A 16256-nucleotide genomic window follows, 5' to 3' on the forward strand; every position below is an offset into this window, starting at 1 on the left:
TGCAAGGAGGGTAAGTTTACTCCAGGCACAGTGACTACACCACCTTACACCATGGCTCAAAGATGGTTATAAGGCCCCATCATGCCTAAGGCGATGGCCAGTTACCGGTAGATCAGCGCTGTTGTGATCAATGCACTGGCATCGATTTAGTAGGTCTGGCAAAGACCCGCTACGTCGATGGCAGAGCGATATCCTGTCAACTCTGGTACTCCAGTTCCCCAAGAAGAATAAGGCAAGTAGATAGGGTTGCCAACTTTCTAATCGCACAAAACCGAATACCCTTGCCCCACCCCCTGCTCACTACTTTCCCCCTCCCTCGGTGGCTTGCTGTCCCCTACCCTCACTCACTTTCACTGGGCTGGGGTTGGGGAGTGGGAGGGGGTGAGGGCTCTAACTGGAGGATGCTGGCTCCGGGGTGGGACTGGGGATGAGGGGTTCAGGGTGTGGGGGGGGCTCTGCTGGGGTAGAGGATTGAGGTGTGTGTGGGGGGGGCTCCATCTGGGGGTGCAGGCTCTGGGGTGGGCCTGGGGACAAGGGGTTTGGGGTGCAGCAGGGGGCTCTGGGTTTGGGGGGCTCAGTGTTGGGGTTCAGGCTTACCTCAGGCAGCTTATCCAGCAGGGCTAAGGTAAGCTCTCTGCCTGTCCTGGCACCACACTGCACCCCAGAAGTGGCCAGCAGATCCCGCTCCTAGGCGGTGGGGCTAGGAGGCTCCATGTGCCGCCTCCCCCCACACAGGTGCCACCCCCCAGCTTCCGCCCGCAGGCACCCCCCTACCCCCCGCAGCTCCCATTGTCCACAGTTTCTGGCCAGTGGGAGTGTGAAGCAGGTGCTCGGGGCGGGTGCAGCACACAGAGCCCCATGGCCCCCCTGCCTAGAACCTGGACCTGCTGGCTGTTTCCAGGGCACAGCATGGTGCCAGGACAGGTAGGGACTAGCCTGCCTTAGACCTGCAACACTGGCGACCGGACTTTTAATGGCCCGGTCGGTGGTGCTGACCGGAGCTGCCAGGGTCCCTTTTTTCGACCAGATGTTTGGGTCGAAAACTGGATGCCTGGCAACCCTAAAATTAGGTGGGCGGCGTCTCCCATTGACACAGCACTGGGTAGACACCGCGGTAAGTCAGCCTAAGCTGTGTCAACTTCAGTTACATTTATTCATGTAGCTGAAGTAGTATAACTTAGGTCAATTTACCGTGGTAGTGTACATAAGGCCTAAGCTGGTATCTGACTTGCACCTCAATCAATACATTTCCCTTGCTGTCGTCTTCCTAAAACACCATTCCCATCCCACGGAAACACACTTGCACGCTGTGTTAAAAGACCTCCTTGGGTTTACCTAGACAGTACAAAATCTATTAAGACAAACTCTGTTTATAGTTCATGAGGGAGACTCCCCTTGGCATCTACCTCTAGACAGATTGTCCCAGTGAATTAAGAGATGCATAGAATTGTTAAATCATAACTAAAGTACCTGTATCTACAGTCTTAAGAAATTCTACTGGAGCCACTGCTACAGCTATCGCTTCTTTCAGGCACATTCTTGTTGGAGAGAAAGAGAGGAGCAGCATGGAGTTCAGTGCATACTTTAACCAGGCATTTTTCCTTTGAAATTGAACTGCAATGCGAAATTGGGTAGGACAGTGCTGCAGTCCACGTTTTATTAGAGCACTCCTCGCCTGCCTTCTTCCTAAGGGAATGTGACGCTCTGTACCTCGGGGGAACACCTAGCACCCTCATGTTCATCCTTGTAAAATGATTGTGTAGTATCCAATGCAAAGTCTGTCATGTCTGGTATCTTTGGAAGGCTCATGATGCACTGAGCATTGTTGTTACATGAAATTATAACCTATAACTACACACAGTAATGTTATGAGGCTGAAAATGTATCCTCATGGCTTAAAATAAGCCTAGGCAAAAACTCTCCAAGAGCAGAGAGGCAGTTCACACCTCATCAGGGCAGGTATGGGACAAGCCCAGCCTCATAGGAACAAAGGATGCTGGCCTATGGAGTAACAAAAGGATCTGTTGAACTCTCGAGTGAGTTATCTCCCTCCTTTCGCCAGTTTGGGATTGCGAAGAAGTAATGCTCACCTGACTCTGAAGGGGGGTGCAAAGCCAAGAGGGAAGAAAGAACATGATAAAAGGTTTCAGAGTAACAGCTGTGTTAGTCTGTATTCGCAAAAAGAAAAGGAGTACTTGTGGCACCTTAGAGACTAACCAATTTATTTGAGCATAAGCTTTCGTGAGCTACAGCTCAGCTCACTTCATCCGATGAAGTGAGCTGTAGCTCACGAAAGCTTATGCTCAAATAAATTGGTTAGTCTCTAAGGTGCCACAAGTACTCCTTTTCTTCATGATAAAAGGGAGAGACGTTTGCCATGCTCTTCCTCTCTCTTCCACCTACATCTACAGACACCACACCAAGTGACTGAAACACTGATCAAAGGGGAGAGCCTGGCTGATGAGCAACCAGCCAGCCTGTGGTGAGAAGCATCTAAGTTTGTAAGGGCATTGAAAGTGTTAAGATCAGCTTAGAATGCATTTTGCTTTTATTTCATTTGACCAAATCTGACTAGTTATGCTTTGACTTATAATCACTTAAAATTTATATTTGCAGTTAATAAATGTTTGTTTTTTTTTCTACCTGAAGCAGTGCGTTTGGTTTGAAGCATGTCAGAAATTCCCCTTGGGATAACAAGCCTGGTACATATGAATTTCTTTGTTAAATTGACAAACTCATATAAGCTTGCAGCATCCAGCGGGCATAACTGCACACTGCAAGATGGAGGTTCCTAGGGTTGTGTCTGGGACTGGAGATATTGGCTAGTGTCATTCGGTTGCACAATCCAAGGAGCAGCTTACATGTCGGAGGCTGTCCGTGAACAGCCCAGGAGTGGAGGCTCTCATAGCAGAGCAAAGTAAGGCTGGCTCCCAAAGGCAGGGTTTGGAGCGACCTAGCAGATTATCGGTCCAGATAATACCAGAGGGGAACGTCACAGGGAACGCTACTCACTAGTGTCCCACAAGTGGGAATGCACAGATGCCCTCAAAGGAGAGAAGGAGCTGAGGTGGCAAAAGGGGATGCACTGTTATATAGACTAGAGCGGCTCCTTCAGCACCACACAAAGGCACTCATGCACCCACCCACCCACCCCCAGCAGACGCTGCTTTAGAAGAGGGTTCCGGGTGTTCACCACCAGGAGCCTGCTCCCACAAATGTGAATGCACAAAGGGGACACACACAGCAAGTTACTGGTAAGTAACTTCTCATTTTGAGCCCAGTTCTGCCCTCTGTTACATTAGTGCAAACTTCCTGGAAATCTATGGCAGATGCACCCTTTAATTGAGAGTAGCATTTGAGCTGTTTTCATAAGTTAAACAATTGACAGTTGCTTGGTATTCAAGCATATTGATGTTTGGAGTCCAGTTGCTGCCTGTCTCACTTAACCAGAGCTGCTTGGAAAGTTTCTCAGTGATTTTTTTTGTGTGTTTTGGGTTCATCCATTTAGTATTTGCCGTTTTTACAAATTTATTATTGTAGGTATTAGTATAGCTTGTAGTTTTCTAGTTTTTTTTTTCCCCAAAAAAATTCTGTGCTGTAGTTCTCCTAGCTCTGCCCCAAATTGAGATCTTAAAAGATGACCTCATTTATTCATCCCTTAGGAATAATGGGTGTTGCACACAAAGATCAGCAAATTGCGGGTTTAAGTTTCTACTATCGTGGTGGAAGTTCAGTAAAACTACACAGAAATGAGTGGCCCTGTGACATTTTTCTCTTAGGTGGGGTGAATTTTTTAATCTGTCCAAGTTCCTGAAAAAGCAAGTGCATGTATATTCCTGTTTTACTGAAAATGTGACCTCTTAGATCGTTTACAGAGTAGTTTCCCAGCCTCAGAGAACTATTTTTAGGCTATTATATCCCTTCAGTTGGTCCATCTTGCTTTTCTTTCTGGTAGCTCCCACTCTTCAGAAGTGTAGGGATGACCACTGATTATAATGGAAAATCTTGTCAATGTGTTAAATTGATTTTTGGACGCAGGGAATAGACAACGCCTCATTTTCCATTTGTGAAAGTGGAGTACACTGTGTTCCCTCCTGTTGAGTCATGTTCACTGAAATCCACTCTCTAGTTTGCTTGGACTACTCACACTTGAATCAGATTTCCCCTTCATGATTTTGGCTAACTGCCTTAATTCTTTTCCGTAGGTTGAGTTGGCCCTGTGGGATACTGCAGGACAAGAAGATTATGATCGACTTAGGCCTCTGTCATATCCAGACACCGATGTTATACTTATGTGTTTTTCAATTGATAGTCCTGATAGTTTAGGTAAGTAAGACTTGAATCCAAACCATGTTTCCTGTATCTTTAGGAGACTGTGTTGTGGAGCCTTTAATTCATTTATCCATGGTTTAATATTGAGTGGCAATTCTGGTTTCTACTAACCACATTTTTATATACATTGCAATGGTAGCTTCAATATTTTATGTAATGAATCTTTGTTCTTCGAGTAGTGTCCCTGTGGGTGCTCCACTTCCGGTGCATGTGCACCCCATTTGCCTTTGATCAGAGACTTTCAGTAGCAGTGCCCATTCAACCAATGCATGCGCCCTACACCTCCTTGTGCTTCCTGCTGAGGATATATAGGGTTGTGCAGGCAAACTGCCCTCAATGCCTTCTCAATTGCCTCCAACTGAGATGGAACATCTAGCATGCCTACTTTACTGTTTGGTTAAGTTTGCCATTTTTATTTCTAGTTTAGCCTTTTATTGAAGTTTAGCTTATTTAGTATCAGAGGGGTAGCCGTGTGTTTGTAAGGTAACTCCCTTCTCTTCATGTGTCAGTATATTTATGCCTGCATCTGTAATTTTCACTCCATGCATCTGAAGAAGTGGGGTTTTTTTACCCACGAAAGCTTATGCCCAAATAAATCTATTAGTCTTTAAGGTGTCACCAGACTCCTCATAGTTTAATTAGTGTAGTTTTCCATTTTTATTTCATTTATTTTTGAGGGTCTTTATTTCCCTCACACACCCCCTAGGAGTCCTTTTCCTCCATTGTGGGGGTACGCCAGGATGACCAAATGTTGCCTCACTTGCTGGGACGCTATTTCCATAAAAATGGACATTCCAAGTGCAGTCAGTGCTCAGAGGAAATGCGCATCCCTGAGAATTGCAATTTTTGTGCAGCCCTTAAGAGCAAGGGTAGAAAAAACAGGAGATAAAACTTGAACTCCTCATAGAATCACAGAATATCAGGGTTGGAAGGGACCTCAGGAGGTCATCTAGTCCAACCCCCTGCTCAAAGCAGGACCGATGCCCGACTAAATCATCCCAGCCAGGGCTTTGTCAAGCCTGACCTTAAAAACTTCCAGGGAAGGAGATTCCACCACCTCCCTAGGTAACGCATTCCAGTGTTTCACCACCCTCCTAGTGAAAAAGTTTTTCCTAATATCCAACCTAAATCTCCCCCACTGCAGCTTGAGACCATTACTCCTTGTTCAGTCATGTGCTACCACTGAGAACAGTCTAGAGCCATCCTCTTTGGAACCCCCTTTCAGGTAGTTGAAAGCAGCTATCAAATCCCCCCTCATTCTTCTCTTCTGAAGACTAAACATCCCCAGTTCCCTCAGCCTCTCCTCATAAGTCATGTGTTCCAGTCCCCTAATCATTTTTGTTGCCCTCCGCTGGACTCTCTCCAATTTTTCCACATCCTTCTTGTAGTGTGGGGCCCAAAACTGGACACAGTACTGCAGATGAGGCCTCACCAATGTCGAATAGAGGGGAACGATCACGTCCCTCGATCTGCTGGCAATGCCCCTACTTATACATCCCAAAATGCCATTGGCCTTCTTGGCAATAAGGGCACACTGTTGACTCATATCCAACTTCTCGTCCACTGTAACCCCTAGGTCCTTTTCTGCAGAACTGCTGCTGAGCCATTCGGTCCCTAGTCTGTAGCGGTGCATGGGATTCTTCCGTCCTAAGTGCGGGACTCTGCACTTGTCCTTGTTGAACCTCATCAGATTTCTTTTGGCCCAATCCTCCAATTTGTCTAGGTCCCTCTGTATCCTATCCCTACCCTCCAGCGTATCTACCTCTCCTCCCAGTTTAGTGTCATCTGCAAACTTGCTGAGGGTGCAATCCACACCATCCTCCAGATCATTTATGAAGATATTGAACAAAACCGGCCCCAGGACCGACCCCTGGGGGACTCCACTTGATACCAGCTGCCAACTAGACATGGAGCCATTGATCACTACCCATTGAGCCCGACAAACTAGCCAGCTTTCTATCCACCTTTTCGTCCATCCAGCCCATACTTCTTTAACTTGCTGACAAGAATACTGTGGGAGACCGTGTCAAAAGCTTTGCTAAAGTCAAGGAACAACACGTCCACTGCTTTCCCTCCATCCACAGAGTCAGTTATCTCGTCATAGAAGGCAATTAGATTAGTCAGGCTTGACTTGCCCTTGGTGAATCCTTGCTGACTGTTCCTGATCACTTTCCTCTCCTCTAAGTGCTTCAGAATTGATTCCTTGAGGACCTGCTCCATGATTTTTCCAGGGACTGAGGTGATGCTGACTGGCCTGTAGTTCCCAGGATCCTCCTCCTTCCCTTTTTTTAAAGATGGGCACTACATTAGCCTTTTTCCAGTCATCTGGGACCTCCCCCAATCACCATGAGTTTTCAAAGATAATGGCCAATGGCTCTGCAATCACATCCGCCAACTCCTTTAGCACTCTTGGATGCAACGCATCCGGCCCCATGGACTTGTGCACGTCCAGCTTTTCTAAATAGTCCCGAACCACTTCTTTCTCCACAGAGGGCTGGTCACCTTCTCCCCATGATGTGCTGCCCAGTGCAATAGTCTGGGAGCTGACCTTGTTCGTGAAGACAGAGGCAAAAAAAGCATCGAGTGCATTTGCTTTTTCCACATCATCTGTCACTAGGTTGCCTCCCTCATTCAGTAAGGGGCCCACACTTCCCTTGATTTTCTTGTTGCTAACATACCTGAAGAAACCCTTCTTGTTACTCTTAACATCTCTTGCTAGCTGCAACTCCAGGTGTGATTTGGCCTTCCTGATTTCACTTCTGCATCCCCGAGCAATATTTTTATACTCTTCCCTGGTCATTTGTCAAATCTTCCATTTCTTGTAAGCTTCTTTTTTGTATTTAAGAGCAGCAAGGATTTCACTGTTAAGCCAAGATGGTCGCCTGCCATATTTACTATTCTTTCTACACATCGGGATGGTTTGTCCCTGTAACCTCAATAAGGATTCTTTAAAATACAGTCAGCTCTCCTGGACTCCTTTCCCCCTCATGTTATTCTCCCAGGGGATCTTGCCCATCAGTTCCCTGAGGGAGTCAGAGTCTGCTTTTCTGAAGTCCAGGGTCTGTATTCTGCTGCTCTCCTTTCTTCCTTGTGTTAGGATCCTGAACTCGACCATTTCATGGTCACTGCTTCCCAGGTTCCCATCCACTTTTGCTTCCCCTACTAATTCTTCCCGGTTTGTGAGCAGCAGGTCAAGAAGAGCTCTGCCCCTAGTTGGTTCCTCCAGCACTTGCACCAGGAAATTGTCCCCTACATTTTCCAAAAACTTCCTGGATTGCCTGTGCACCGCTGTATTGCTCTCCCAGCAGATATCAGGGTGATTGAAGTCTCCCATGAGAACCAGGGCCTGCGATCTAGTAACTTCTGCGAGTTGCCAGAAGAAAGCCTCATCCACCTCATCTCCCTGGTCTGGTGGTCGATAGTAGACTCCCACCACGACATCACCCTTGTTGCTCACACTTCTAAACTTAATCCAGAGACTCTCAGGTTTTTCTGCAGTTTCATACTTGAGCTCTGAGGAGTCATACTGCTCTCTTACATGCAGTGCAACTTCCCCACCTTTTCTGCCCTTCCTGTCCTTCCTGAACAGCTTATATCCATCCATGACAGTACTCCAGTCATGTGAGTTATCCCACCAAGTCTCTGTTATTCCAATCACATCATAATTCCTTGACTGTGTCAGGACTTCCAGTTCTCCCTGCTTGTTTCCCAGGCTTCGTGCATTTGTATATAGGCACTTGAGGTTACCTGCTGATCTCCCCTCTTTCTCAGTATGAGGCAGGAGCCCTCCCCTCTTGCGCTCTCCTGCTCGTGCCTCCTCCCGGTATCCCACTTCCCCACTTACCTCAGGGCTTTGGTCTCCTTCCCCCGGTGAACCTAGTTTAAAGCCTCCTCACTAGGTTAGCCAGCCTGCTTGCGAAGATGCTCTTCCCTCTCTTCGTTAGGTGGAGCCCGTCTCTGCCTAAGTCTCCTTCTTGGAACACCATCCCATGGTCAAAGAATCCAAAGCCTTCTCTCTGACACCACCTGCGTAGCCATTCGTTGACTTCCACGATTCGACGGTCTCTACCCAGGCCTTTTCCTTCCACGGGGAGGATGGACGAGAACACCATTTGCGCCTCAAACTCCTTTATCCTTCTTCCCAGAGCCACGTAGTCCGCAGTGATCCACTCAAGGTCATTCTTGGCAGTATCATTGGTGCCCATGTGAAGAAGCAGGAAGGGGTAGCGATCTGAGGGCTTGATGAGTCTCTGCAGTCTCTCTGTCACATCGTAAATCTTAGCTCTTGGCAAGCAGCAGACTTCTCGGTTTTCCCGGTCGGGGCAGCAGATAGGTGACTCAGTCCCCCTGAGGAGAGAGTCCCCGACCACCACCACCCGCCTCCTTCTCTTGGGCGTGGTGGTCGTGGAACCCCCAACCTTAGGACAGTGCATCCCATGTCTTCCAATCAGCGGAGTCTCCTTCTGCTCCTTTCCCTCAGACGTATCATCTGGTCCACTCTCCACATTAGTACCTGTGGAGAGAACATGAAAACGGTTACTTACCTGTAATCTGCCCTGCTGTTACATGGACGTTCCCCTTTTTTCTTCTGGAGGTCACATGATGCCAAATTTCTTCACTATCCTTCTGTCCCCGATGTGCAGCCTGCTCTGAATCTTCAGAACCTTGTGCCCGTAGAAGCCTATCCTGACATCCGTCCAGGAAATCTTCAGTTTCTCTTATGCAACGCAGGGTCGATACCTGTTGCTCCAGACCTTGAACCTTCTCTTCCAGTATGGAGACCAGCTTGCACTTTGTACAGACAAAGTTGCATCTGTCCTGTGGAAGAAAGACAAACATAGCACATCCAGTGCATGATGGAGTGCTGTCTTCTTCCTGCCCTGGATCCAGGTCAGTGCAACCCCTGTACATCAGCCTGCAAGTGAGCATAGTGCTCTGTCTACTCAGCACCACTTTCACCCAGATCTTCAAAAGAAAAGATGTCAGAAGGTACTGGGAAAGCCTGTAAGACAAGGAGTTCCAGTTCTGCCCACAATGAGCTTGTCTCAAAAAGATCTCAGTCTCGGCAGATTTCACCCATTTCTGAATCCTCAGGTCCTGGACTGGGTACTGCTGAGGCTTCAGGCTTTTCTAGTACCAATAGTGCTTCCAAGGCCCTGAGTTCATTTAAGAGCCACGGTTCCAGATGGGCTTTGGAACGTAAACTGACTCCACTACCATCCATAGCTCTCTTGTGGGCAGCTTTTTCTGCTTCCACCCTGGATTTTTCTGCCTCCATCTCCAAGCACCTTACGGCCATCTGTCTATCATGCTCTTTTTGTTTCTCTTCAGCTTCGAATCTGGCCAGCTCTAGTTTATTAGCTGCTTCACCGGTGGTCATTTTCCTGCTTTCTTGTGCTTAACTCTAGCTATACCCGAGAGTTAGGGAAAAACAAACAAAGAAACAAACTTGTGAATTTCCCTGCAGGAGGTTAACTACCCTGCCTTTAGGTAGAGAAAACTCCAGCTCAAAAAAGAGAAATCCCTTGGGGAAAAAAAACAACAACAACAACAACAAAAAAACGAACACCTCTGTCTCCAGGCAAATAGACAGAAAACCCTCTAGCTGCTCTCAGCTTAAAAAAAAAAAAAAACCTCTTCAGGTTTGTGTTTTTGGTTCAAAATGATCCCACCGCTCTGCCACCATGTCAGGATTCTTTCCCCACTCTGAACTCTAGGGTACAGATGTGGGGACCCGCATGAAAGACCCCCTAAGCTTATTCGTACCAGCTTAGGTTAAAAACTTCCCCAAGGTACAAACTTTGCCTTGTCCTTGAACAGTATGCTGCCACCACCAAGTGTCTTAAACAAAGAATAGGGAAAGAGACCACTTGGAGACGTCTTTCCGCAAAATATCCCCCCCAAGCCCTACACACCCCCTTTCCTGGGGAGCTTGAGAATAACGTCCTAACCAATTGGTTACAAAATCATCAAAGACCTAAACCCCTGGATCTTGGAACAATGGAAAAATCAGTCAGGTTCTTAAAAGAAGGATTTTATTGGGCGGGGGGGGGGGGGAAGGAAAAGAAAAAGAGGTAAAAATCATCTCTGTAAAATCAGAATGGAAAATACTTTACAGGGTATTCAGAATCAAATCATAGAGTATCCCCCTCTGGGTAAAAGCTTAAAGTTACAGAAAATAGGAATAAACCTCCCTCTTAACACAAGGAAAATTCACATAAAACAAAAGATAAACTAATCGGCCTTTCCTGGCTTACCTATACTGGTTGCAATATTGGAGACTTGGATTAGGATGGGTTGGAGAAGATGGATTTCTGTCTGGCCTCTCTCAATCCGAAGAGAGAACAAACACGTAAACAAAGAGTGCAAACAAAAGCCTTTCCCCCCCAAGATTTGAAAGTATCTTGTTCCCTTATTGGTCCTTTGGGTCAGGTGCCAGCCAGGTTAGCTGAGCTTCTTAACCCTTTACAGGTAACAGGATGTTGCCTCTGGCCAGGAGGGATTTTATAGCACTGTATACAGAAAGGTGGTTACCCTACCCTACCAACTCAACTTGCCCCAATTCCCCTGACACTATTGCAAGGCGTATTCAGGTATGGCAAATGATGTGACTGAACAAATGATTGCCAAAATCAAGCAAAGTCCTTTTTTGCCATTCAGCTTGACAAAACGATGGATGTGTCTGGTGCTGTTCAGATACTGACATATATAAAATTTGAGAATGATGGAAAAACTCCAAGAGGAATTTCTGTTCTACTAGCCATTACCACAGAATGCTACCGGAGAACAGCTCTTTGCACTTTTGGATGCTTTTGTCTCTGATTCTGGCTTGGAATAACCATGCTGTGTAGGAATTTGCCGGGACGGTGCTTGTGCAGAGACTGGAAATGCACGACTCAGGGCTCAGAAGTGGGACGGAGCTGCTGGTGGTGCTGCTGTGTCTGAACAAGCAGCCTTCAGACTAGTGAATGCTGATCTACTTAAAGGGGCAGCATGTGTCTGTCTCACTCTCACACTCTTGTCTCTCTCTCACCCACCTCCCAATACATACTTGTATTATTGTAATTGTTACTTCTTGGTATTTCCTGCAGTGCACATATATTCTCTGTAATTTTATTCTTTTAAAGTGCTGCTGTTTGAGTTTTTTGACTGGTCTGTGCATTTCATATTTTTTATTTCTCTCTTACACGTAAATGTAATTCTTTTGAGTAGTGAGTTCTAAAAATGCCTAACCTAACTCCTGGTTGGAGTAATTATCCCTATGGTAACTTTTTAAAAATATATATTATAACTAGGTTTTTAGTTTCTACTGGTGGCGTACATCTGCATATTACCTCAATATTGGTGCACAAAGCAAAATTCATTCTGCACATGGATGGAAAAAAATTAGAGGGAACATTTGAGGCACTCTCCCTTCTGTGTGTGGAGCTGCCCATTAGTTGCACTGAGCTAAAACAGCAAGCTTGATGGGACAGTCTTGAAAGAGACTACTTTCATCTGTCTGTCTCATTGAATATACCGGGTTTGTGTAGGGTAAGAGCTTTGCTCCTAACACTGTAGCCTGCTATTTGGCCTTTCTGTGTGCCAGGGGTTTTCCCCCAAATGCCTGGCTGTTAAGCTGTGTTTGAGTTTTGTTGAGGTGGATGTGATGCCATCTCTACTTCCCGTGCTCTAATGCACAGGTTTCCTAGCCTTCACTCACGGTGCAGTTGAACAAGTTTATGAAAGGATTGCTCTACCTGCTATTGGGGTTGCTTATGGGGAATAGCATTTCCTTGATAGTTGTGGCAAAGGAGACTAAATTCTCCTTGAGCATGTATGGGTTGTGCTCTGGAGACCATGGTGGGACAGGTTTGTTTGAGCTACACTTGAGGTTTGGTGTAGGAATTTCCTCTGCTGTGGTGTTGAAGTCTTATTCTCTCAAAGCTTGTGCAGTCAACAATTCAAACATTTGTCAGACTATTCCCTCCGGGTGGCTGAACACCTGCCAAATCATACAGCAATCATGAAATATCTGTTTCATTTGGACCGTCTCAACGCTGAGACAGACATATCACCACTCTTACCTTCATGTGCACCAAAAGTCAAAAACTTGTGGGTAGGTTTGGTCTCGGAGAGATGATTATTTAAGGCCTTGTGGACATGCAGAGTATAGATCCTGACTTTCTGGATATGAATGGGGCTTGGAGAAATGGACATGCTAGTGACCAGAAAGATGGAAATCAGAGACAATTTCAAACAGGAATTTGGGAAGATCACAGACAGGCCCTGGCTTTAGAATGTTTGTTTATTTGGTGGTAGTTGCAACAGGAGGGAGGAAATGTGATGTTTAGTGGTTTATATCTCACCAGAAGCTGAATGAAATGCCATGGGATAAAGTAGCATAGTTCCAGTCAAAAAGCAGAGATGATCTTAAAAAGAAAACTCCCCCAAACACTTTTCTTTAGCCTTGTATGTGGATTACGAGATGCTTCTGCTTTTTTCTCCCCCTCCCTCCAGAAAACATCCCAGAGAAGTGGACCCCAGAGGTGAAACATTTCTGCCCCAATGTGCCTATCATACTGGTAGGAAACAAGAAGGACTTAAGAAATGATGAGCACACACGACGGGAGCTGGCCAAAATGAAGCAGGCAAGTTTCTTTCTGTCCTTCTTACAATAAAACATGACAGTTTTTTTGTAATATGGCTAACGAGCACATTAACTCAGTGTCTGCACTGATTGGCAGCTTTCCCTGGACACCATCCCCACAGCACCACATTCTGGAACAAAGCTACTTGTCTCTTCATCCTTCTCTAGTGCAGTTTGGCTCCACTAGGTAGAGGAGGAAGTGTTAGATTCCTTTATCGCATTCTGTCTCCTCCACCCCTCTTCTCTGTGCTCCTGTTTCTTGCTAAGCTGATCTAGAGCCGGTCACCCTGGGTGTGTTTTGACTCAGCCCTGCAATGAAGTATCAGGAACAAGGTGGTGATCTGTGGGAAATAGCTAAGTGGAGCTTATATTGAAATTGGAAAATGTTCAGAGCAATATAGATCATAGAGAACGGGCTGGAAATGACAGTTATTCAGGACAAAAAATTGAAAGCCTCTTTTAGATGAAAAATAAACACAATATCTGTTAAGTGTTATGGTTGCATAGTTTAAATCAGAACTAAGTTGTTAAATACAGACGTTGAAGAGCCAAACGGTGCTCAGTTGCAGTTGGATATTTTCTTTAGTAGCCTCTTATGAAGGATTTTGTCAGAGGCACCAAATAATGCTTTCCTAACCTTGGGGCTTCCTAGCAGAAAAGGTCACTCTCAAAGAAATGAAGAATTTCTCTCTCATCAGTTAGACTATTGGTAGATGAAGGCCCCAAATTGGAGGAGTAGTTCTAGAAGAGTTGGGAGGTCAGTGATAAGGCAAAATCAACACACCAAGCACATGCGCAACAAAATAGATGCTTAGATTACCATGTAAGATACCATTTATCCAGTACTCAGAGTACACTCTCCCACAAAGAAACCATTGCGCTGGACATGGTTTTAAATATTAACAACTCAAACAGCCTTGCTTTGGTTTGTTCATGAGTAAAGACAAAATGTGGTTCATTTTGAAATAATCCCCAACAGTAGCATACCAGGTCTAGTAAAAAGTAGTCATCCTTCAGCATGAGAATACCCTGCCCAAATAGGCAAACTTGACTGTCCTGGCATAATGTTTCTTTTAAACAAAAAGTGACAAGGCAATTTTTGTAACTGTTAATAATGCTGTGTTGGTTGGTACTGCTATGGTAATTACTTGTAAAATTGCTTTTACTTCCCAAGTATCATTGTCACAGGTTCCACGACTTTTAAATTGCCAATGGCAACAGTTTGGCAACATATATTCTTCTGAAGCATTTGCAACACAAATATTGAAGCTTTTATACTATGGCATGAGAATTGGACCCTGAATAAATGGACTATAAATAATTGACACTGACCCAAACTGGGCTATCATTTTCATTGTCCAAAGTGTAAATAAATGAAGTGATGAGGTAAATGAGATATTAAAAATTCTTCAGTAATGTGAGGTGTTGATATGTTACAACCTGTGGGAAGGAAAATGTTTTTTTTTAACCTTATTCTTAATTAAACTGGGTTTTAATCCAGAAAATAAACTAGCATTTTAGATTTGAGATGGGATCTAAACAGAGTATGTATTCTGCACTTCTGGCAAACCTGGAAGGTGATGAAAGGAATGATCTATTCAGGTACATTGTTGGACCCTACTAATTTGCTTTTACTATTGTATTGCACAGGAGCCGGTCAAACCTGAAGAAGGCAGAGACATGGCAAACCGCATTGGTGCATTCGGGTACATGGAGTGCTCTGCAAAGACCAAAGACGGCGTGAGGGAGGTTTTTGAAATGGCCACTAGAGCTGCTTTGCAAGCCCGGCGTGGCAAGAAAAAATCTGGCTGCCTTCTCTTGTAAAGCATGGCCAAGGGAAGATGGCTCAGACAGCACCCTGCACTTGATTAATTTTGAAGTGCTGTTTATTAATCTTAGTGTATGATTACTGGCCTTTTCATTTATCTATAATAATTTACTTAAGAGATTTAAAAATCAAATCATCTTGCTACCAATATTTAGAAGCCAACTATGATTTTTATAACAGTCTGCATCAAATTCATCTGTGCACACAAGTAACATCAGCATTCCTTTAACAAATGTCTGCACATGCAGGATGTGCCAGGCGCTAATTGAAGACAATTCTCCAACTTCTTGCTTCTTTCTAGAAAGAGGGAAAAGCTGGTAACACTGAGAATTGGGCTGTAACTACTTTATAACTAGTGTCCCATTCAAATGGGGTACAAGAGCTACATGGCTGTATGTGGAGTCCAGAATAACGCCAGTGCTTTCACATTTTAGGGAGATTTCATTTTTCATGGCTGCGTAGGGTGTAAAACCATAGTTTGAAACTGTGACCACCCTGAAATAAGAGTCCCATCAAGCTATGAAAAGTGACAGTCCTGTAGTTTCATGTTGGTTACCTTTTAGTTACCATGTAATTAGTGCCACTTAAATGTATGATACCAAAAATAAATCTATATGCCCCAGCCGCAATGTAGTATTTTTTGTATAATTGGATTTCCTAATACTGTTACTTGTAATCCCTGCATAAGGTGTTCTGGGTTTTTGTTTTTAAGAAAGTTTATTTGAAAATAAAGTCCTGTTGAAAGCAGCTGATTCCTCTCCCACCTCCCTCTTTGTTTGTAAGTGTCTGACCCATTTGTATGGTATAATTTCTAATCTCTGCACCCAGGAAGAGGGTTTTTTCTGTGATCTTCCGGCACCTGCCTTAGGAGCCAGGGAAAGGCAGCCTGTTCACACTCAAGGCAACTGAACATTTCAGAAGCTTTAAGTTAACCTGCTGGACTCAGCTCAAGGCTATAAAAATGCAAGTTCTCTATGTATTGGTTGGTTACCACCTGGTGGCCAAACTCCCATCTGTGAACTTTTTGCTGATCTGCAGCCAACTAAACTCTTCTGTATTATTTCCTTTTTCCAACTACTAATAGAATAAAGGCAGTTTTCTAAGCTCCCGGTATCCTGGTGTTTGTGTTCCTCTTTGCACAGTATTTGTTATGCAGCTGCCCTGAGGCCCTGCTTTTTACAGGCTCAGACAAAAAGCTCATTTTGATAGAACTATGTTAGAAATTCACCCGGCACGTCCAGGCACTTGAATACCTTTAGCAGCAATGGATTCCATGCTGGTGCCTGCAGCAAATTCGGAGAGTGGCAGAACCCAACCATTGAATTCCAGCATCTTTTCCCTGCTCTCCAGTGCCCAAAAATGAACTCTTTCCCCTTGAGGAATCTCTTGTGAAAGACCCTTCAAACTAGACCATCAGCTCCCAGAAACTTGGGGGCTGCAACAGTTGAAGTTGACTTGCTTTCTTGT

The 16256-nt window shown here is 45.1% G+C and overlaps 1 protein-coding gene across 3 annotated transcripts in view; it reads left to right on the top strand.

Annotated features, from left to right (window-relative positions):
• The window catches only part of RHOA (ras homolog family member A), a 53242-nt gene extending 37346 nt beyond the window's left edge, over positions 1-15896 (top strand). For all 3 annotated transcript variants that reach the window (XM_074958391.1, XM_074958392.1, XM_074958393.1), the window contains exons 3-5: positions 4206-4326; positions 12832-12962; positions 14612-15896. In XM_074958391.1, the coding sequence (XP_074814492.1) occupies positions 4206-4326; positions 12832-12962; positions 14612-14785 (426 nt within the window). In that variant the 3' untranslated portion in view covers positions 14786-15896. The remainder of the gene's footprint in view (positions 1-4205; positions 4327-12831; positions 12963-14611) is intronic.
• The last annotated feature ends 360 nt before the right edge of the window (positions 15897-16256 follow it).

Source organism: Natator depressus, chromosome 7, assembly GCF_965152275.1.
Source record: "Natator depressus isolate rNatDep1 chromosome 7, rNatDep2.hap1, whole genome shotgun sequence".
NCBI classification, from domain to species: Eukaryota; Metazoa; Chordata; order Testudines; family Cheloniidae; genus Natator; species Natator depressus.